The sequence below is a fragment of the Typopeltis vanoorti genome, chromosome 11 (assembly GCF_054136105.1).
Source record: "Typopeltis vanoorti isolate ZY-2024b chromosome 11, IOZ_Tvanoo_1.0, whole genome shotgun sequence".
NCBI lineage: Eukaryota > Metazoa > Arthropoda > Arachnida > Uropygi > Thelyphonidae > Typopeltis > Typopeltis vanoorti.
The window spans coordinates 130,824,956-130,849,912 of record NC_143559.1 but is presented as its reverse complement, the minus strand read 5'-3'; the positions used below and the strand labels follow the sequence as shown (position 1 = coordinate 130,849,912).

The following is a 24,957-nucleotide window of genomic DNA, read 5'->3' as shown; positions in this document are numbered from 1 at the left end:
TGTTGAGCTCAGTGCTGTCAAAGGTAAGGGAAGAGATGAGGTCTTTTATTTTTTTCCTTGAAAGAAAAAAAAAATTGCGTTTTGAAAACATTGAAGGTAGCCAAGTTTCATTATCTACTGTATGTTATGTTACGTAGATTAGTGTTTATTGTTGTTGAAAGGCTTATACGCTAGTTAAACATGATAACTAATAATTAAGGAATTGACAGCGTACACTAAAAATATAAATTAAAAACAAATTTAATAAATACTTTCTGATATTTCGGCAACGTCAAGTTGCCATCTTTTTAAAGAACAGGTGCATGCATGAACTTAAAATAAAGAACAGGTGCATGCAAGTGCTACATAACAGCAAATGAGAAATGAAGCGAGGAAGCTACCGTTTTCCTAAAGTCCTGATGGTGCCCCCGGCAGGCTATATTGGTAGTTATTGGCCTTTGGGCTGAAGTTCTTTTGATATATGTTTCCCAAATTTGGGGCAGTCTTATGCACCCAAATTTGTTGAGGTTTGGTATGTTCCTAAGGGCTGAGGCTGATTCCATGAATAGTCTTTCATATTTGAACCAGCTGTGGTGTATTACTGTGGCTTTCTTCCACCTTATTCTGTGGCAGGTATCCAGAGCATGGTCTGCAAGCCCAGAGTGACTGTACTGGTGAAATTGGATGTGGTCCTTGTGTTCTGGTTTTCTATAAACTGAGAAAACAAGTTTCCATCAGGTTGGCAGGTGACTAGTGTGTCTAGGAAGGGAAGGCTATTGTTTTTCTCTTTTTCTAGGGTGAACTTGATCCTAGGGTGTTGGTTGTTTAAGTGTCTTAAGAAGGAGAGGAGTGTATCCAGACCCTGTGGCCAAATAGCAAACACATCATCAACGTAGCAAAGCCATATGGTAGGTTTTTGTGGGCTGAGTTTAAGGCTTTCTCTTCAAAAGTCTCCATAAAGAAGTTGGCCAAGGGTGGGGAAAGTGGTGAACCCATGGCTGTCCCCTCTATCTGTTTATAGAATTTTTCCTGCCAAACGAAATAGCCTGAGTTCATTGTGAACTGAAATAGGGCTGAGATATCGGGAGGAAATTTAGCTTGGATTAGCTCTAAGGTTTCTTTGAGGGGGACATTTGTTAATAAGGAAGAGATGTCAAAACTGACCATTATGTCATTATGTTGGAGTGTAAGGTTTCTATACTGGCTTTGAAGTGGGCTGAGTTTTTTATATGTGATGGTGTATTGCCAGTATAGTGTGAAAGCGCTTTGGCTAAATACTTAGCTAGTTTGTAAGTGGGGGAATCAATGCCATCCACTATGGGACGTAATGGCACATTTTCTTTGTGTATTTTTGGGAGCCCATATATACAGGGGGGGGGGGGCTAGAATTATATAGTTTTAGTCTGTTAGTAATCTCCACAGGCCAAGAAGTAACCTTCTTGAGGAGCTTATGGAGTTTTCTAATTTGTGAGTTGGTGGGATTGTATTCAATGGGAAGGTAAGTAGCTTGATCTAATAATAAAGCCTTAAGTTTACCTGTGTAGTCATTATGATTGAGTACCACAGTGGCATTCCCCTTATCCGCTTTGGTGATAACTATTTCTTTGTTTTTCTTCAATTCTTGTAGTGACTTGTATTCACTAATGGATATGTTGGTTTTTGGTGGTTTTGCTTTTGTGAGAAGGGGGCACCATCAAGACTTTAGGAAAACTGTAGCTTCCTCACTTCGTTTCTCATTTGCTGTTAGGTAGCACTTGCATGCACCTGTTCTTTATTTTAAGTTCCCAAGAAGATGGCAACGTGACGTTGCCGAAATATCGGAAAGTATTTATTAAATTTGTTTTTAATTTATATTTCTAGTGTACACTGTCAATTCCTTAATTATTAGTTATCATGATTAGTGTTTAGGTTGCTTCCTAGCTTAGTTGCTCTGTCTATAATAAATTTCTTTGTAAAAGAAGTTGTAAATGGCTTTTACAACTTCTTTTACAACCACTATGTGACATAGTGGTTGTAAAAGATCTAGGAATTTCTATACACAACATGGTGTGTCATATGAGTAGGAGGAATGGCGAGTATCACTATGGAGATGATTTTGCATCAGTGAGAAAAGGTTATATATGAGGGAGAAAGAGGGGGGTTGATGAAACTAGCCCAGAGGATCTTTTTAATTTAGCACCAAGGTGAGAACATCAGATCATTAGTTTCATGACACATTTATTCCCTCTGTTTTGAATGAGCTGATTATAAACTCTTCCATGCTGTGGGGGAGGATGTCAGTATTGGTGCAGAAACACATCTCTTGGACATAGTTGGTAGGATACCACCAGGACCAGAAGAGTTTTTGATTTTTATGTTAAAGATTTTTGTTATGTCTTTCTGAGAAAACTCCCCAGAAACCATATGGTGCAGTGCCCCAGGTATAGTTGGAGGTGGTTGGCCTCCAACTGTACATAGAAGAGTGATCCCTGAAAGTAAATTTTTAAATAATGTTTTAAGTGGTGTCTAGGTGACAGAAAAGTGGGAATACAGATGTACGGAATAGACAAATTGTTACTAGTGGCTTTTTCAAGACACCAGAAGACACAACTACCATTTTTGTAAGTTGATTTTTCTACACACATACATCTTCAAGGCCCACCTTTCCTAATTGGGTTGTGGGGGCGACAGCTACAAGAGGAACTTCCAATGGTCACGATCCTCTGCCACCAAGCTCAGGTGTTCTGGTGGCATTCCCAAATGTGTCCACCCAAGGTTTTGGATATAATCTATCCAGCGAGTCCTTGGCCTTCTACGTGGCCTCCCGCCCTCTGGCTTGGCAAAGAGGGCCTGCTGAGGGAGCCTCTCTTGTGGCATTCTGACCAGGTGCCCGTACCAACATAACTGTGATCTCTCAACACGGAGAAGCAGCAGTTGAGTATTGAGGGTTTCCCAAATTGCAGAGCTTCTGACTCTGTCGAGTCTGGGCAGCCCTGCAACCCCTCGAAGGAACCTCATTTCAGCCGCTTGGATTCGTGTCCGCATTCTTTCGGTCATTACCCAACTCTCATAACCATAGGTGAGGATGGGGACATAGACTGTATTGAAGACAGCCAGCTTTGCCTTCTGGCTTAACTCCCGCTTCAATACTACCGAATGGCCAAGCTCCCGCAATATTGAGCTTGCTAAGCCAATTCGAGTATCTAGCTCTACGTCCTATTTTCTATCATTCTTGAATATGGACCCAAGGTATTTAAACTTCTCCACCTGCCTCATTGGGACTCCACTTACATGTAGAGTGCACTGGGATGGTTGTCTTGAGACCACAAATGTTTCAGTTTTGGCCACACTGATCTTCATTCCAGCATCTGCACAAACAGCTACAAACCTATCCAGGGTCCACTGGAGGTCATCTGTGGAAAAGCTAAGCAGAACTAGGTCATCTGCAAAAAGCAGACGTCCAATGCTACATCTTCCAATTCTGACACACTCACTGCCTCGGCTGTGCCTATCAATCCAGTCCATAAATATTATAAAAAGGAGGGGTGACAGAACATATCCTTGGCAGAGGCCAATGGAGACTGTGAAAGGTTCAGACTTTGTGCTGTTTACCCTGACACAAAACTCTGGGCATTCATACAGGGACTTGATGGCAGCTAATAGCTGGCCATCCACTCCATACTCCTGTACTACTTGCCAAAGCTTATCCTGAGGAACCCGGTCATGTGCCTTCTCCAAGTCTGCAAAATGGGTAGACATTCTTGGCATATTCCCAAGATTTCTCAAAGACGCCTTAAAGTGAAGATTTGGTCAGTTGTGCTTCTACCAGGACGAAAGCCACATTGTTCTTCCTGGAACTTTGACTCAACTATGCTCCTGCACTGTCTTTCCAGGCACCTAGCATACGCTTTCCCAGGCAGGCTGAGCAGAGAGATGCCATGATAGTTACTGCAATCCTTCTGGTCTCCCTTCTTGAAGACTGGTATTATTATGCCTGTCTGCCATTGCTTTGGTGCTCGCCCAGATATCCAAGCAGCCTGACACACTCGAGTCAGCCAGAGAACACCGTCTCGATTTAAGGCTTTTAGCATTTCGGGCCGAATTTCATCATCGCCAGCAGCCTTGCCCGATTTTAGCGATTTTATTGCTGAATGGACCTCTTCTGCTGTGAGACTAGTCATTGCCCCGATCTGCACCTCTTGGATGTCCACAACTGCTGGGCCACCCAGGTTAAGAAGGCTCTCCAAGTATTCCCTCCATCTGTGGAGGATATCCTTCTCAGTTGTTAAAAGTGCACCATCAGAGGCCTTAATTGCCCTTGCTGTGCACGATTTCCTCCCTCGAAGGCGGCGGATGGTCTGCCAGAATACTTTGTTTGCATTTGCATAAGATGAATCTAATCTTTCTCCAAAGGATTCCCAAGCCTTCTGCTTTGCTGTCTTTACTGCCTCAGCAGCAGCTTTTCATGCCTCAGCATACCACAAACGCATCTCAGGTGACCTGACCCTAAGCCATGTTAGGTAGGATTCTTTTTTTGCCCGGACAGTTTTTTGGACTTCTTGGTTCCACCAAGGTGTCCTTTTCTCACTGCCCATTGCCACACCTAGCCGCTTTCTGCCACAGCTTGAGAGTGCAGAGGCAGTGACAGATGTTCTGAACAGCTTCCACTCCTCCTCAACATCTGCAGTATGATATTTTTCTACATTAGTAGAAAAATCATATTTGGCCACCACAGGCTTCATAGGCTGGAAATGAAACTGTAATTTTTATCTCACTTCACGTGTGAGATGTTTTTATATATATAACTGCCTTTATGCTTAGATATTGTAGAATTTTTTGAATGCAGTGGGAAATCAAGACCCTGATTTCAACATGGATATTTTCTGTAACATGATTATAACAAGTATCTGGATCTGAAAAGCAGGAAAAAACTATAGTCTGACCAACATAGGGTTGTTGAAGTGCAATAATCTGAATTACCAAGAGAAAAGGTGACCTTAACAGCATTCTTGGAAAGAAAATTTGTTAACTAAAGATCTGGTGTTGGGTGAGTGGAGATTATCAGGTATTCTAGTTGGTACATGAACAGATCATTGCTTACAGCAATACTTCTGCTTTTCTTCCAGCTTGGTCATTTGAATTGGAAAAGGAGCTAGTTGGTGACATAAGTCACCAAGGAAGATGATCTGTGTTGGGATTACTTGGATTTCAAGAAAAAAAGAGTCAAAGTGGTCAGAACCATTTTCAGAATTGAGAGATGAGAATGAGTGTTAGCAGACGAATGATACATAGTGGAACAGGGAAATCTTAAGCCACATGAAGTCAGAGGATATTCAAGATTAGGTATTTTCTTGCAAAAGCATATTAGACTGCACAAGATTGTGCCACTCCTGTGATAAAAGGAATTAAACAGTGTAGTTTAGATCATTAAGATGGACTGTGATAGTTGTAGCAGTAATTTGGAGCTTGCTCAGAAAGATCAAGTTCAGATGTCTTTAAATGATGGTGGTGTGCATCATTTAAGTCAGTTTTCATACTGTGAGTTTTGAAGTGGATGTGGAAGAGAGATTTTTATAAGGTTTTTGAGATTTTAACATTTGGTTGAAGTTATTTTAACCACAGTGACATTATATGTTTGAGTTGTGTTAACATTTCAGAGGTTGTGCAAAGCAGGGTGAAAGATGAAGTGAGAGGACATGTCAGTCATACTCTTAAACATGTACTGCAAGCATTTAGTCTCTGCCATAATATGGCTTTGGCATCCCAGCATACCATTACATAGCCTACCTCCAGGCACATTCTGACAGTATGTGTGACAGTAGGGTTATGTGCCAGCTATCAGGAAGCCTCCTAAATTCATTTTTATCGAAGATTTGATCCCACATGCTCTCTGGCAGTCAGCCTGCAGAACTCCTTTATTGCTGTATCCTCAAAGATTGAGACACTGAATCTCCATAATACATTTTCATGCCCTTGAAGGGTATTGCTCACATTTGAATGCTTGAAGATTTAATTTATTTATTTGGGGGAGAGGCTCAAATCCCATAAGCAAAGCAGTGGCATTTTTCTGAACCATGGTCATCTAGTAAGTCTAGTTAGCATTTCCTCCAACTACAAAGATATCTATAAAACAGGAATGCATACTGAAAATTGGAGTATTCTTGTTAATGAAGCACACTGCATCTTGAGAAGGTAGAGTTGGCTTGACTGGCATAGGCTGCATATTTCATGGCACTGCAATTAGTGGTCCAATTAAATAAATTTACACAGGGAAAATTGGTGGAAAACCTGGAAACTAGCAATATGCAAGGCACTATTCAATTCTGAAATATGGATTGGATTCAAAAGTAGTTGATCAAAAATTATGGTCTAAGTTTACTGAGAGGAGAAGTGATCTCAAGAACAAACTTGAAAGGAGAACAGGTAAAGAAAAGATCATGTGTTGGCTGAGTGGAAAGGGTTATTTAGTATTCTCGTTAGTAGATAAATAGCTTGCTTTAGGTCATTGCTTATAGCAAATATTTCAGCTTCTTTTCCAGCTGATAGTAGAATTTGATTCATTAATAGATGGCAGATATTAGTAGCTTCAAGAATAAAAGGACGAAGAGATTGGTGATTTTCAGATTTATGGAAGCAGTATGATATGTAATGGGGCAAGGAGCCTTTAAACCAGAGAAGGTGAAAAAAAAATGTGTAATTTGGCATTCTCTGACAAAGAATGTTAGTCTACGTAAAAGCATGTGCTATTCTTATGGTGAAAGAAATCGCGTGTGTGTGTGTGTAATTCCATGTTTTTTTTTTTTTTACATCTTCTGTCTTGATACTCTTTACCATGTCAGTCACTGTCATTATACCTCATTTGCTCTTCCCAACCTTTGATATATACTCATGTTGCTTATGTCATTCTACATGCTACCATCAATGAACTCTTTCATCAGATCGTTCACACACTTGTTCATAACTTTCTTATCACTTGCTTGCTGCTGTTGCTCTTTAAAATCATCTTTCTTTGCCATAGACAAGCGCTCATTCTTCTTGTTTCATTCACACTACTTTCACCCTCAGTCACCAATACATCAGTTCAACATTCAAGTCGCACTTTACATTCTCTTCTGTCTGCTTTAAAAATCCACAACTTATCTACACATTTGTATAATGTTAAACTTTTCTGTTTAATATTTAACACTTTTGAGTCCTATCGATGTAAATATACATCAATAGGACTTGAAGTCCCAGTAGGTCTAGGACTCAGTGTTAATGAACCACACATCAAACTCATAACTAGTGTCTTCTATCTGATGACCTGTAGGGATCAGCTAAAAGAATTTATTTTTAGCTCATAAGTTTAAATTTCATTATCTTTAAATTTATTGCCTTCTAAATTTTGTTTTATGATTTTATTCCCACTTTCTGATGTATTTTTACTTATGAATTTGGTTTTTGCATTGTTTCCCAATCTTGCACTTTTTTTTTTTTACACTAAATATCACTATCATCCTGATCTTCGTGATATCTAGATGTGTCTTATTTGTTACTCTAATTTAAGTATTTTATTTATTTAATAAATAATCTATTAATCTTGAACCTACATGCTAGTAAAACGCAGTAGCTACATTACCTTAAAGATTAGCTTTTTTGTTTATTATTAAAGATAAAATAATTGCCCATTGCCAGGTAATTTTATTAGATGTTGTAATAAAAGTGAAAATATGCAATTTTTTTCATATTTGGGCTACTGACCATATATATTTTTATTTTAAATAGACTCATTTAGCCTTGTACTGCTTTGCAAACTCTCAGGTTAGCACAGCTTTAAAATTGTTATATAGAGCAAGGTACCTCATCCTTATGGTTTGTGGTGATAATCATCCAGAAATGGCAGTATTAGATGTGAGTATGAATTTAATGTTCTTGAATATAAGAACTTTTTAAAAACTGTTATAAATGATGAGTAATAAACTGCAATGCATAGTGTTATTTATTTTATTATATTATTTATATTTTTTTTTTAATTTCATGAAGTTTCTGAAGATGCTTTAGATTTTCATTAAAATGCTGTTTAGTCACCTGATTTATGAAATAATCATTTATTAATGAAATATACATTTGGCATATTTGCTTTTATGGCATTTCATACAACAAGATTTAGACTTTTTTCTCATTTTAAAACTTAGAAATGGTGGAAGGTATCTCTCAAAGATGTTGCTGGCCCTTATTCATTCTTTCTCTTATTACTCATTTTCCCTAATTCTTCTATTTTTCCTGATTTTATTTATCATCAGTATTTCAGAGTTGTACTACTATGCAACATTATCTATGAACATATGAAAAGAGGCTATGCATACATATTCTTAATGTTGTCATCTAGGACTATCTTTTCATAGCAAGAGATAGATAGTCCTAGATGACAAAACTAGGATCATTTGGTTTGTGGGCTTATACCCACTGCAACCATGTTGCAGTGGATCTTCTTTTTCATTATTATTATTACGGGTATCTCCATGGAGTCAGTAGACTCATCGCGGGAGACCCAAACTAGCAAAACAATATCTGTCATATCTCTTCTTGAATTCATTTACAGACGAAGAGCTCACAACTAAGTCAGGCAATGAATTCCACTCATTCACCACCCTCCAGGCAAAAAACCTTGTTCTGACACCTTTGTTAACCACACTCTTCTTTAATTTCCAGAGATGACCTCTTGTTCTTCCATCACTTTCACACAGCTGAAACATTTCCCCTGCATCAATCCTATAAAAACCTTTTAGTAATTTGAATGTTTCTATCATATCCCCTCTTCTTCGCCTATCAACCAATCTCTGCAATCCACAAGCTCTCAATCTATCAATGTTTTCATAGTGCAGGGATGTCACAGAGTCACCATAGTGTTGATATAGAATCCTGACATTCTGAGCATATTTATTTGTTGGATAGGGGATCTATGTGCAGCTCCATAGTGGGTGGATATTGGATATCCCTGAATGTAAAACTTTCTCCAGCCATAGCATTTGCAAACCCACAACCATTTTACAAAAAAAAAAAAAAAAAAAAAAAAAAACCCTCTATGTGACATATCACTTTGGAGGTGAGTTATCCATTATAGTAACAGCACATAAAATTCTGAACTCTTCCTTCTTTTGCAATCAGTCTTATGATTGGTAGCTCAGCACATTTCCTTCCATTCTTCTCTTCTGTTTGCTTTCCTCTTTATTTCAAAGTATCTTTTCCTTGGTCTTCCTCTTTTTCCTTTGATTTTGCTTCCATTATTCTTCTCGTCAGACTTTCATGTCATAAGATATGTTCAATCCATCTCTCTTCTTGTTATTAATGCATTTATCAGTGTTCTGGGTTCATTTGCTTCCGTAAGTGCTTCATTAGATTTTTTGTTTGTCCATTTTATCTTTTGCATTTGTCTCCAACACCACATTTCAAATGCCTCCAGTCTTCTAATATCTCCTGTTCCCATTGTCCATGTTTTGTTCCCATAAAGTGCTATACTCCATACATGACTTTCTAGAAGTTTTTTCCTTAATTGTAGACTTAAGTTTCCTTTTCATCCTCTTCCATTTTATTGAATTGGTTTTTTGCTATGCCTATTCTTATCTTTGTCTTCTTTTGATCTTCCTTCCTCATTTATTGTACTTCCTAGGTATTTGTAATTCTTTACTTGTTTTATCTCTTTCCCATTTAATTTAATTATTTTTATGATCTTTGGTTTCTTGCTTGCCAGTAGAATTTTGGTTTTTTTTCAACATTTATTTGCATGTGGTATTTATTAAATATTCATTGGTTGTTTTGATTAACTTTTTTTAGTTGTCTTCTTCTGCTTTTTGCTATGAATGCAATATCATTTGCAAATATGAGGCAAAATATTTCCTCTCCATCCATCTTTGCCACTGCTTGTTTTTTTTATTTAACTTCTCTGATGGCATTTTCAATATATATATGTTGAAGAGTAAGGTGATAATATGCACCCTTGTCTTACTCCACATCTAATATGTATGGTTTCTTTATTATTTGTTCTTATGTATCCCATTTGTCTTACATAAATCTATTTGATTACTCTTTATAGTCAATGTCACTTTTCTTCATAATATTCCACATCATATTCCAATCAACTTTGTCAAATACTTTTTCTAAATCCATGAAGCATATATATGTTTTTTGGTTTAGCTCCATTCTTTTTTTGATTATAGTTCTCAGGCTTAGTATTCCTTTTCCTTTCCTGAATCCATATTGTTCTTCTAGTTGTGAATCTATTCTTTATATATTCGGTTTTGTATTATTTTTAATAGGATTTTGCTAATGTGTGTAATTAGAGCTATTGTTCAGTGTTGGTTACGTTGGAGAACGTTTGCTTTCTTGGGGATTGATATTAAAGGGCTTCTACTATTAATACAAGGTTGTGGTCACTTCACTTGGGATGTTAGCAATTCCTGGGCTTTTCTTAAGTCTTTAAGTGATTTTTCAAACTTGTCTTTTATTATTGAAGGTTCACTATTGTCTTCGGCTTCTGTGTCATTTTCTTCTTCCTGTTTTTCGCCTTGATACAGGTGTTCAAGATATTTTTTCCATTCTTGTACAATAATATTTCTTCAGAATAAATTAGTTTACCATTCCTCATCTATTAAGGAATTTTATGTTGTATTGCTACTGTAGAGGAAACAACCCGGCACATGCTTGAGTAGGCCAATAGGGAAGGGGGAAAAAGATTCAAAAGATCAAGACAGTGTTTCACCTCATGTAGAATCCTATTTAATACTGAGGATAATACTATTTTCCTTAATAATAGTCCATATAGATTACAAATAATGGTGAAAACTACTTATGGATGCCTTGGACCTGATTTAAACATGCATCCTTCAATTCTAACTGCCAATTTGCAACTTAAGTATATATACAACTTAATACATGGAACTGAATACAACTTTATACTAAGTTCCATGTATGCCATACAAATTTAACTTTTAAACAATGCTTTTTTCTTTAATGCCTTACCTTTTTCTTTCCAGCAAAAGGTTAGTTGGCTTGTGCTACTGGGAGAGTTTTTCTTCCTAAAAACTCAACTTCTTTCTACTTTGAAATTAAGACAAAATTATTAGATTTTTGCATCTATAGAATAAGCGAAATAAACCAAAACACCAAACTAGTATATAACACATCATTCAGACCAATTTTAACTTTGTTGGGAGATGAACGAAAAAATGCTACATAAACATTTTTGGTCAAATAAATAAAGTTTTATAGTGGAACTACATTAAACACATCTCTACAGTCCTCTTATATTACGATTTACTTATGTCGAAGTTTTGCCATCATATTTTGGATGCTATATATGTTGCATATGGGTCCTCCAGATTCTTAGAATTACTAATCTATCATTCTTGTTGAGATGAGTTTTCCATGTAATATCTTGTCAAATGACTTTGCAAAGTCCAGCAGATGAAATAGCCATTTCCTTTATCTAACTTGACTATCACTTTATTGCAAAAAGTGAGTGAATTACTAAGACAAGCATCTTTAGAAACATGCTGATCCCCTATAAATGAACATATTTCTGCCCATCCACTCCCGGATTCTGCCTTTGAGCAACTTTTGTAATATACCATTTCTGAGATACAGATGTCTAAAATTTTCTACCTCTGTGTTGGAATTTCCTTTATCTAATGGAATTATTTTTGAGACTTAAAGTTAAAGGCAACACCAATTCTATTGTACATTTTCATAATACAATATCCAATCATATGCTGTGTGTAATTTGTCCTTTCCATGAAAAATTTTGCGTAATAGTAAAAATGTTCATGTTCACTAAATAGGAAAATAAAATAAATAATAATATCTAAATATTCCTTAGCTTGTCCATCCATGCAGATTTAACATTTCATGGGTGGGAATCACAAAAAAAAGTATTATTATTATTTCTTAAATTTTTTTATGTCATCATCATCATCATCATCATCAGATTCCTGCCATGTACCCTCAAGGGGTGTACAGGATATGACAGTACTACATGAAAAAATTACATATTACTAACTTCCTATCTACAATTTTCCTCCAAATCAGTCTGTTACTTGTCAAGACTCCAACATTATCAGATCTTATATTTCTATCGTTTAAGGCACTTTGTACCGTATCAATCCACCTATATCTTGGTCTTCCTCTGGGTCGTTTTCCTGCCAACCTGGCAGAGAACACTTGTTTTGCTAATCTTTCCTCCCATTCTATTTAAGTGACCATACCATCTGAGATTAGCTCTGCTAACGCATTCCTGGATGCTGACAATGTCAAGTTCTTTCCTAATATCCTCATTTTTAATATGACATTGCCATTGATGCCATCTGTTTACGCCTCTAATCTTTCTCAGGACTCTCATATCTGCGGTCTCTAGTCTTTGGTCAAGTGTTTTACTTCTGACCCAGCTCTCAGATCCATAAGTTAAAATTGGTTTGAACACAGTCTTGTATACAGCTAATTTAGTGTTCCGACTAATTTCTTTCTTATTCCATATGAATTTATTCAATTGACTTCCCACGATACCAGCTTTGCTGATTCTGTTGTCTATTTCTATATTTAGTTTACCATCTTCAGTAAAAATTGTGCCTAAGTAGCTGAAATGTTTTACTTGTTCCACAGGTTCTCCATTCACAACACAGTTGACATTTTCAATGATTCTGCCTATTTTCATTTTCTTTTTATTGCTGACCTTCATACCATATCTATTACAACAGCTATTCAATTTAGTCAGAGAATCTTGCAGACTTGTAGCGGATTTATTTAGAAGTATAACATCATCCGCATAAAGCAAAGAGCTGACATTAACATCTCCAATTTTGATATCAGGTTTAATACCGCATTCCTTCATAATGTGATCCATATAGATAATGAATAACAGAGGGGATAATGTACATCCTTGTCTCACACCAGATTTAACATTAAACCATCTTCCTGTACTTCCTTCAATTCTAACTGCTGACTCACAACTCAAATAAAAACTAAGTATTGCTTGATATAATGCCCCATTGACACCATATAACTGCAGCGTATTGAATAGCTTCTCTCTTGGCACCTTGTCATATGCCTTTTCCAAATCGACAAAACTTAAATACAGATCTTTGTTATATTCCCATGCTTTCTCGACTATTTGTCGTAAAGTGAAGATCTGATCCTGACAGCCTCTATTTGGACTGAATCCAGCTTGTTCTTCACCAAGCTTTTCTTCCACAATTCTTCTCAACCGTTTCTCAAGTATACTTGCATAGATCTTGCCAGGAACACTCAGTAGGGAAATACCTCTGTAATTCTCACATTCAGTTTTATTTCCCTTTTTATATATGGGTACTATGAGAGCTCTACTCCAATCATCGGGAATTCGTCCCTCTGTCCAGGCTTTCTTTTTCTACTTCAAGTATGGATATGTATTCCTGACTGCATGCCTGGTCAGTGTTTTTTATCACTGTGCTGTCATCACTGCTTGTTTCATTTAGCAGTTTTTCAAAGTAATTACTCCATACTTCTAGGATATCTTTTTCTCCTGTTTTCATTTCACCTTTATCATCTCTAATTCCTTTTACAGCACTCTTTCCTCCATTCCTAAGCTTCTTCAACAACCTCCAGAATATTTTGCCACCTTCTTGATATTTATCTTCTATATTCTTGCCAAAGTCCTCCCATGACTTTTGTTTAGCTAGTTTTACACACTGTTTAGCTTTCTTACATTTGTCTCTGTATTCTGTAAGAGTAAAAGCTGACTTATTTGCCAGGAACTTTTGATATGCTTTCTTCTTTTCCTTCACTGCCTCTTTAACTTCCTGTGTCCACCAGGGAGTTCTGATTTTTTATCCTTGCACACAACCTCACCACATGCCTCTCTGGCAGAATCAATCAATGTTTCCTTCAGAGTTTGCCACTGAATCTCCAAGGTTTGATTCCTGTTCTCAAACTCTTTCATTTTCTTTTCAATAATATTTCTGTATTTTAGTCTACATTTCACATCTGAGAGCTGCTCAACTTTTATTCGCTTTAAAACTTTCTTACATGTTATTCTTTTCAATATGAAATTCAATTTTATCCTGCTCAAGACTAAATAGTGATCACTTCCAATTTCAAATCCTCTGTACACTCTGGTGTCCTGCACCAGGGAGAAAACATCACTATCAACAATAACATAGTCAATGAGACTTTTCTTATTCCTAGCCTCTTCTCTCCATGTGAATTTGTGCACATTTTTATGTTGGAACATGGTGTTAGTAATAACCAGTCCATGTCCTGAGCAGAAATCCAAAAGATATTTGCCATTATTATTAGCTTTGCTCTTTTCTCCAAATTTTCCCAAAATATTTTTGTATGTCTCACAATCATTTCCTACTCTGCTATTTAGATCCCCAACAAGGACCAACTTTTCCTTTTTCATTGTGTCAGTTGCTTTTTCTAAAGCCTCAAAAAATTCCTCCACTTCTACCATAGTAGAACCTTCTGTGGGACCATAGGCACAAATAAGTCTCATTGTCCAGTTCCCCATTCTCATATTTGCCCACATTACTCTACTTGAGACTGACTGCCATTCAAGAAGATTAGCCTCGTATTTTGTGTTGAATACTATGGCTACTCCTTCTTTTCCTTGATTGTCATTGCCTGAATATAACATTTTGTATTTATTGCTCAGAAAGATCTCACCAGTTTTGGTCTTTTTTTTTTATGTCTAGTTAGGAAATTCAAAATCACTGGTAGGCCATATGATCATTCATAGAAATTCTAGTGACATAACTATATGATTTATTCTTAACTTAAACTACTCCTTGGTCTTATCGATTTTCAGATTCAATTGTTTCCTCACATTTGGCATTTTCTCTTCTCTTAAAGGAAAAGATGAAATGGCAATTTGTTTAAGGTATGAAGATAACACACATCAAGTTTTGAAGACAGGAAAGGTTCAGATAGCAAATCCCAGAGTTTTTTTTGCAGTCAGTTGAATTAATATACTTTTGATATTAAGTATATCATTATATTTTCACATAAAATATTTGTTTTAATTTAATTTGTTAAAGCACAATATTTAGAAATGTGCCTATTTGTTTGATAATAAATTTTAAATAATCTTTTCTCTGTTTTAGAGCAATGTTGGACTCATTCTTCATGCAGTTGGCGAGTATGACTTATCATTAAGGTTTCTAGAAAATTCTCTTAAACTCAATATTAAGTAAGTTTCTGTCTTAAATTTATTCTCTATGTAATTAACAATTGGATGTGTGTGGGAGGGGGGGGGGTGACTTTCTTTCTAACTGTAAAAGATTGTTCTTTTGGCTGGAGAGCAGATATGGTAACCACTCAGCCAAACATTTGAAATCAAATTCCCATTAATATTGTTTGGTTATTTAAGGAAATGACTGCGATGTTGTTGTTTTTTTTTCTTGAATTTCATGTTGTATTTTATTTTAGCATGTGTGTGTGAGTGTGGTTACATTGTTAGGTATCATGGAGTCAGAGACTCATCATGTAAGGTACACGCTATCATACACAGTTCATCCAAACTTTCCTTAAACTGATTCAGTGTGTCTACACTCACCAACCATTCTCCATGCAAAGAACCAACTTCTCACTCCTCTGCTCACACCCTCCTTATGCAGTTTCCAGGAATGGTCTCTTGTTTTATCCTCCTCCCCTTATTCTATGAAAATTTTCTTCCATGTCACCCTGATAACAACCCCCTGACATGTCTCAATCATAGCTCCCCCCCCCCCTTCTTCTCCTGTCCTCCTTCTCCAAATTGCAAAGCTTCATGAAAGCTTCGCAATTTACATTCTTTCAATCTGTCTTTATTCTCCACATTTCAAAGATCACTGACCAACATTGTGAATTTCTAGACCCTTTCTAATATATCCTTGCCACCATGAAAACCAGTGACCAAATTGAGCTGAATAATCCATATGAGGCTTGATCAAAGCTTTATACAGTAGCGTCATAACCCCCTTTATTTCTGAATATCAAGGTCCTCTGCATTATTGCCATTATCTGAAGTGGCATCTTCAATTTGTGCAGTGTGACCCCTGAATGTCTAGTCTGTGTCCAGCACCATTCCCAGATGTCTTATCTCCTCTACCTCTTTTAAAGTTTCCCTGCCAAGTGTATACTTTGCAGCAACATGTTCTTCCAGTTCCAAGACAAATTCTTTGAACAAAAAGAAGACCTAACAGGTGCTGGGGTATTACAACATATGAATTGAGCTATGCAATGTGGATGATGTTTTGCTGAGCCTGGCCATATGATGAATACAACTACAGCACTTTGCCTATCTTCTTAACAGTATTATTCCTCCTTAAACTTCCCTGTTGAATTAGAAAATAACAGATCCATGACTTATTTATTTAGATTCTTTCCTGGAGGTATTTTTGCCTTATTTGTTTTTGCTTTGCTTTAACATCAAGGAAAATAACTGAAATCATTTTGAACAGTTGGTCCTGACTTTCCAAAATTGGTTGTTGCTTACTAACTTTTTCAGACAGTAGATCTCTTTGTTGTGTAAGTTCAGTTAGTTGAGGAGCATTATCCAAATTTCTCTCTACCATTTTTCCATCCTTGAATTCTTCTGGATTATCATCAGCAGTTGATGAACACACATTCATGTTGAAAAGCATGAATTTGTTTAGAAGGTATACTATGAATTTTTTTTTTTTTAATTCCTTTTCCATGACAATTTCTAGACATTGCTCAAGTGTTTTTATTTGCTGCCTAGAAGCTGTCTTCGTTCTCTTGATCCATATTTAAATTGATGAAATAAGAACATTCAAGAGAGTTTCTCATATTGTATTTTTCCATGAGTTTGCAATCCTTAACAGTCTGTTATAATGCTCACAGGCAGTTTCTTTCCTTCCATGAAGACATCAATATATTTTCCAAATATTTAGGTTTACCCGACTGTTTTCAAATGTTGTGCAATCATTAATTTCTTAGTCTTGCACATTTATTAGGGGTGGGGGAATTGTATGAGAAACTTGGGCTTTACCATACATTTTGATCTAATTATTAATAATAAATTGACTGTTTGTTCATCTTCCAAACTCTTTCAGCCTGTTTAAAGAATGTTTCAACTGAATCTGCTTCCTTACCAAATGAAGGAATCATGAGCATTTGGTTTACTGATTTCATAAAGTCTTCATCTTTAATAAACTCAATTTCTTCAGACAAAATTACATTAGCCATTTTTTGCAATCACCAGACAAGTTTTCTTTTTAGTTATTACTACTTTTTTCAATTAGTGAATCTTTCAGTTTACCTCAGTTGCCAGTTTTTTAAAGATTTTTTTTAAAACCTGTCAGCTGCACAGTTTTATGTTATGACACAGTTTTATGACATTACAGGAGTCACACTTTCCACAGGAGTAAGTAAAGTGGTAGGAACACAAATTCATATCCTGATTATTATATTGGAAGATCTGCTTACATCCTTCTGAATTAGAAGCATTGAGGCATACTGTAGGAAAGGACATGATAATTAACATGTGATAATTTAATAGGGCAATAACTATACAAGATAACCAGCTTTCCAGTCTTTGGAGAATATTTACATATTTGCAACTTACTGCAGATTAACATTGTAAAATAGTACAAGAAACTAATGCTTAATGCAATGAAACTGCAATTTGCTAGTTTCAGGCATAGTCTAAATAAATAACCTTAAATTAGCTTGCCTCTAACTCTACAATGTTTACTTGTAGTGATGCCTAAAGTCCTACTGCACAAGTTAGAATAAATTACACACTCAATTCTTATGCATGAACAAATGTAGACATGCAGAGAAAATTGGTTAAGTTTCACCATAACGATCAACAGTGTATTATTTCTCCCTTCAGTCCAGAGAATAGTTCTGGAATATTCTATGCAGAACAGCATCTTCTCCTGGTCTTTTCTTCTTCTTTTCCAGATTCTATCAGGAACATCGGGAGTCTGTAAATGCTTTCCATCCTTATCCTTGCTTTTGGTCTTAGTTCAGCAAAACTCTTCTTCTCACATTCTATTCAAGTCCATCTCCTCCATATATTTTTAGGATGGCCATGCTTTCTCTTTCCTTGTGGATTCTATTCCAGGGCTGCATGACAGATTTCTTCATGATCTTTCCTAAGTGTATGTCCAATCATCTAAATTTTCATTTTCTAATTTCAAGGTTAATTTTTTTTTGTTGATTTGTTCTTTTCCAGAGGTTTTCATTAGTAATAATTTGTGGCCACCAAATTCGAAGTATGCTCCGCAGACATTGGTTTATGAATGTTTGTAGTTTTCCTTGTATTTCCTTTGAAACCAGCCATATTTCGCATCCATATAAAAGAACTGATTTTATACATGCATTAAATATTTTTAATTTTGTATCTATGTGAATATTTTTCATTTTCCATACTCTACTAAATTTAGCATATGCATTTCTTGCCTTTTGAATCCTTAAGTCACCATCTCTAGTTGCTCCTTCATCTGCAGATAAAACACTGCCTAGATATGTAAAATGTGAAACAGTTTCAATTTTTCCATTTTCAGTTGTGTTTGGTGCCTTGTTGTTTACATTGATTCTCATTTCTTTTGTTTGGTTTGTATTTATTTTCAAACTGACTTTCAGTGATTCTCCTTGTAATGTGTTTAGTTTGTTTTGGATATCTGCATGTGTGTGAGCAATTAGACATACATCATCTGTATAGTTTAGATCACCCAAGTTTTATTTATTTTCCATGATATTCCTTTGGCATGTTTTTTTCTTTCTTTTTTTATCTCCATTGCTGTCTGTTCTAGAATTTGATCTAGCACCAATATAAATAACAAGGGAGATAGCAGACATCCTTGTCACACTCCAGATACAGTTTGAAAGGTTTGTGACAGATATCCATCATACAGCACCTGGCATTGGAATTTGTTATATCCTTCCTGTAAGGTTTATTATCTTCTGTGGCATTCCTTTGTTTTGAAGTGCATTCCACACACGATCTCTGGCAGTGGAATTGAAAGCTTTTTCATAATCCACAAGCAGCAAATTTAAAGGAGAGCTAAATTCACTTGACTGTTCGATTATTATTCTTAAGGTGTTAATGTGGTCTATGCATGATCTATATGGCCTAAAACCAAACTGCTCTCTTCTCATGCCCTCATCTGAAATATTAAAGATTCTTGTAAGAATAATTTTGCAGAAAATTTTGTTAATGACACATAACAGGTTTATGTCCCTCCAATTATTACAGTTTGCTCAATCTCCTTTCTTTGGTATTTTTACTATTATTCCTATATTCCAATCCTTAGGGAATGTCTCTTTTTCCCAGATATCTTGGAATAGCGGATAGAGCATATCTGTGATTGTTGTCATGTCAGATTTTAGAGCCTCTGCTGGGATACGATCACGTCCTGTCGCCTTCCCATTTTTCATTTCTTTAATAGCTTTTTTTTTTATCTTCAATTTAGATGGTGGGTTGGTATCAATTTTTAATTCATCTACTCCTTTTTTTTTAAATTTCTGTTTGTATTCTATCACTGCTGTTGTTCATGATTTGACTAAAATTTTGTCTCCACCTTTATTGTTTTTCTGTTGACACTAAAATTTTTCCATTGAGATCCTTCACTGGGACATTCTTTTGCATGGCTTCTCCAGAAAGTCTTCTCATAATACTGTATAACCCTCTACTGTTATACTTGTCTGCAGCTTGTTGTGCCCTCGATGCCAGCTCTTCAAACCATTGGTGTTTATCTTTTCTAGCACTTCTCTTAACCTTTTTATTTAAAATCTTATATTTGTCTTTGAGTTCATTTTCCTTTTGGGGAATACTTCATGCTCGTAATTTTAGCTTTATTTTTTTCCTTTCATCCACTAGTCTCCAAGTTTCCATCTATTACCATTCTTCTTTCTTTCTTTTAGCATATCCTAAAACTTGTTATGCTGTATCATTAAGGACTTTTTTTTTACCTTTTTCCATTTAGCCTCTATATCATCATTCCTTATATTCTCTCTTCAGTCAAAATTATTATCCATATTTCCCCTTAATATTATTTTAAACTCATTGCAGATTTCAGCGTTTTGTAATTTAGAAATATCAGATTTCCGTCCATTATGTTTTCCACTAATGATTTTTTTTTCAATATATAACTGCATAGATCCTATTATGAGGTGATGATCTGAGCCAATATCAGCACTTCTTTCATTTCGAACATCTAATAACATTTTCCTGCACCATTGGCTGATGCCAATATGATCTATTTGATTCTGTGTTTTGCCATCTGGTGACACCCAGGTTACTTTATCTATTCTCTTATGCTAGAAGATAGTGCCACCTATTAGTAAGTTATATTTGCCACACATTTCCACCAACAGTTCACCATTTACATTTCTCTCCCAAATCATGCTTGCCCCTCATTATTTGTACCAACTTTAGCGTTGAAGTCATCCATGAGAAGTATGCTCTCATTACCATGTCATCATCAAGGTTTTATCAAGCAAACTGTAAAATTTTCTTTTTCTTCAAAGGATGCATTGTCAGTTGGGGAATAGTACTGAACAACTCTTAATCTTCCAAATTTAGTTTTAAGATTAACTGTTATTATTCATTCTGAAATTGGTTCCCACCCAATCCTTGCTTGACTAACTCTTTTGCTCATGATTTCAACTACATATTGATGTGTGTCAGTTATATTAGGCATCCCTGAATAAAGAAACACATTCTCACTGGAAAAATTTATTCTACCAGTATTCCATCTTACTTTGCTAACCCCCAATAATTCAACTTTATATTTCTCCATCTCCTTTCTTAGTTGTGCTAGTTTTCTATGTTTGATAGAGCGTTTTAATATTCCAGGCAAAATTCGTGTCCGATTTCTGCATTTATCTGACTTGAAAACAGTATTTAAATTTTCGGATTGCAGGTTGTTAGCCCACAGAGTTCCTATTCTGGTGGTAGGGCTGCTACCTCAGCATCCAGACATGCATTTTATACACAAGCATTTACTCTCATGTAGATGTTTCGGTTATATTGCCAATACTGAGTCACCAGAGGTAACAGGTTCTACCACGAGAAGGTGGTATTTGAGTGGGAGAGGCTATATGTTATATATCATGAAGTCCAGGACTTCATAATAGAACGCAATCACTGTCTCTTAGAACCCCTCCTAGCCATAGACATATGAGGATGGTCTGAAAAGTTCTCAGCCTCGACGATGGCAACACTATTGGCAAGATTTTTTTTTCTAAGTTGGTACATCTGTCATAAGCATCCATGTGAAATTGCAAGTCATTCTATCAAGTAGTTTGTTTTATGCAGCTGTCTGAAGCTAAAGTGGTGTCTGTGTCCCTTGAAATCGATAAAATTGAGTATCGTGCGGTTATAAAATTCTTTGTAAAAGAAGGTTTAACACCAAAAGAAATTCATTAGAAATTCATAAAAGTTTATGGGCACTCTTCTCCTTTGTTTTTGACAATTAAGAAATGGGTTGCCGAGTTTAAATGTGGCTGTACCAGCCTTGAAGATGATCCACGTGAAGGACGTCCAAAAAGTGTAACAATGCCATAAATCATTGATCAAGTGCACGATAGGGTATTGGATGACCGGCGAGTCAAAGTGTGCAAAATTGCTTAGACTATAGGCATTTGAAAAGAACGTGTAGGATATATTTTGCATGAAGAATTGCAAATGAGAAAGCTTTGTGCAAGATGGGTGTGCTGTGCTTGCTCACAGCAGATCAAAAATGCACTCGCATGAAAATCTCTGAACAGTGCTTGGAGTGTTTTAACAAGAATAAAACTGATTTTGTGCATCGATTTATTACTATGGATGAGACTTGGATTCACCATTACGTATCAGAATCCAAACAGCAGTCAAAATAGTGGACAGAAGCCGGTTCTTCAGCACCAAAGAAGACAAAGTCAGTTCCATCAGCAGGAAAAGTCATGGCATCAGTGTTTTGGGATGCTAAAGGCATTTTGTTCATTAATTATCTTGAAAAAGGTGAAACAATAACCGGGGAATATTATTCCAATCTTTTAACCAGACTAGATAAAAAAAATTCTTGAGAAAAGACCCAGTTTGCAGAAGAAAAAAATCATCTTTCATCTGGACACTGCACCTGTCCACAAAGTTGTTTTGGCAATGGGAAAATTATGGGATCTGTACTATGAATTGTTGGAACATCCACCCTATTCCCAGATTTGGCTCCCTCTGACTTTTGTTTCTTCCCAAAATTAAAACTCTTCCTTACTGGTTAGCATTTTTCTTTGAATCAAGAGGTAATTGCAGCTGTGTGTGTGTGTGGGGGGGGGGGTATTTTGCAATCTTACTGAGAACCACTACAGGGACGAGATAATGGTGCTGGAGCATCGCTGGAATAAATGTATTAGTCTTAAGGGAGATTATGTTGAAAAATAAAAATAATTTTGAAATTATAAATTCATTTTTTCATTGTTAGTCCGAGAACTTTTCAGACTACTCTCGTACAAATTATCTGAGGATACTCTGAATAAGAGTCCAATATTCTAAATTGATTGCCATTCATTATGAATTTGAGATAAATATCAAAATGGAACTAATTCTGGGAAATATGGCACCTCTTTTGCAAACTCCTGTTTTCAGCAAGCTTTGACATTCATTCCTACAGAGCTTCCCATTCTTCTTTCTCCTCTTTTTTTCTTTCATTTTTCTCATGAATCTCCTCTTATTCTCTGCTGTTGTATCCTTTTTATTACTGCAAGTGAGTATTAAAGAGGACTTTGAAGTTACTTCTGTTGCTTAATTTGAATGTTGTAAGAAGTCGATCAAAGTGGGTGTGACTCATTCCTGCAGCTGAGTTATAATAGGAATCTTGACCTTGAAAGCAGATCACAAAGAAGATTCCATATCCGAGTTGTGTTATCAGGGATTCAGACTTGACAGAAGCATATGTTCTACCCATCATATGAAAGTGCATGATTCATGATGCAGTCTGGAAAACTTTAGACAAGCTGTAATCATAGGGAATGCCACTGCCAATTTAGATTCATTGATGAATACCAGATCACATTTGGATGTCTGTAAGTGGCAGTGCACATTGTTGATGTTGGTATGAAGCTCCCAGATATTATGACACTTATAGGGGTCACAATTTCTACAGGAATGAGTAAAGTGGTAAGAACACAAATTCATATCCTGATTATTATATTGGAAGATCTGCTTGCATTCTTCTGAATTAAAGGTATTGAGGTGTACTATAGGAAAGGACACAATCAATAAAATCTGGATTTTTTTTTTATTATTTTTTTAATTTTATTATTTTTATGGATTTTTATTGTACTTTGGTGTCTGTGTGTATTTGCAATTGTATTTTTGTGGGTGATTATTAACTGTAGTAACACTATTTTTTTTTATGATAGATAGATATAAACTTTATTTTCAACTTCATGCTATAGTACAAAATTTTGAACAGTCGTGTGTAACCAAAGAGCAACAGCTCATCCAGGTTATGATAATGTTAGAGTTGGAACATAGAGTAGAAGTGAAGAACTTGTGACTCCTCTATTGACAACCTGAGAGAGTAAGCAGTAGAAGCATGATTGTCAGCTGACTGGGAAGCCTTCCAAAGTGCTGCCAACAGGTTTGGTCTTGCATACCATCTGGTGGCTGGTCTACCAAAATCACTTTATTGCTGTACTCTCAAATGAAGATCATACTGACTACCAGTTGAATAGTTATAATATGGAGAACATGCCCAGTAAATCCATTCATGCTGCACATAAGAAGAGGAAGAAACAGCAACTAATATGCAGGATGCTGTTGTGCAGGCAGTAAAAGTCTTCTACCATGTAGAGCTAGTTAATCTAATAGACATTTCCTCCAACTTGTTTTTAAGGCTTATATTCACTGGATGAGAGCTATAATGGAAACAGACTTGCACAAGAAGGTTAGGTTAAAATGGCCTGCCAGCCTATTAATAACCCCGTATACTCCTTTTATCTTGAACTAGTGTGTAAATATCATTATCGCCAATAACATCTGTAAGGCTTTTTATTCCTGCCATGTAAATTTATCCTCATTTTATGTGGGAACACAGTAATGATGATTTCATACCTAAACAGAAATCCACCAGGTACATAACTTTACTTCTTTGTCCAGATTTTCTTGGAACATTTCTGCTTGTCTGGAATTTCTTGCCAATACAGCCATTAGGATCCTCAAGGAGAACCACTTTTTCTTTATCAGTTTTCATCTCTAATAACACACACAAAAAATCCTGTATTTCTTACCTACTATAGTCAACTCTCACTATAGCAAACTTTCAGGGACCTCAGAAATAGTGTTCTAGTTGACATCAGGAAGAATCTAACATCAGATGTGCAATTGTTTGCCAATGACACGAAGATAGGGGAGTGCAGTCAGGAATGCTACTGATATTCAGAAATTACGAAATGATTTTGAATACATGGGAAATTTGGGCAAACAATAATGGTTGTCAATTTAATGTTAGTAAGTGTAAAGGTATGCACTTTGGTGTGATTATTGTTCTGGCGATATATAATATTAGCAAGATACAAGAAACTGAAGAGGCAAGGGATCTTTGCATATTGGTGGATAGGAATTTACAGTTCAGAGGTCACATAGAAAGTTGCAAATACAACTCAGAGGATAATTGCAATGTTGAAGCAAACCTTGACATGTAAGGATAAGGAAGTCATTTTATCTCTTTATAAGACTTTGATAAGACCACACCTGGATTATTGTACACAGATTTGGTCTCCTGTGTTCCAAGGGGATAAAGAAACTGTGGATAGGGTGCAAAGAAGAATTGCAAAGATTATATCTGGATTATGGGATTTAGATTATGAGGACAGGTTGCGAGTATGTGGATTGCAGACTCTGGTTAACAGGAGAAAGAGGGGTGATATGATAGAGGTCTATAAACTTTTGGATAAGTGTTAGGATATCAGCTGATGAAATTTTTCATTATATGGAAGGTGGGGAGAGAACACAGGGGCATCCATGGAAGTTAAATTTATTTGCAGTCAAGAAAGAAGTAA

General features: G+C 36.1%; 1 protein-coding gene across 3 annotated transcripts in view; it reads left to right on the top strand.

The window, feature by feature from the left end:
• The window catches only part of clu (clustered mitochondria protein homolog), a 502,466-nt gene that overhangs the window by 440,031 nt on the left and 37,478 nt on the right, over positions 1 to 24,957 (top strand). For all 3 annotated transcript variants that reach the window (XM_090401006.1, XM_090401005.1, XM_090401004.1), the window contains exons 30-31: positions 7,723 to 7,848; positions 15,069 to 15,154. In XM_090401006.1, the coding sequence (XP_090257132.1) occupies positions 7,723 to 7,848; positions 15,069 to 15,154 (212 nt within the window). The remainder of the gene's footprint in view (positions 1 to 7,722; positions 7,849 to 15,068; positions 15,155 to 24,957) is intronic.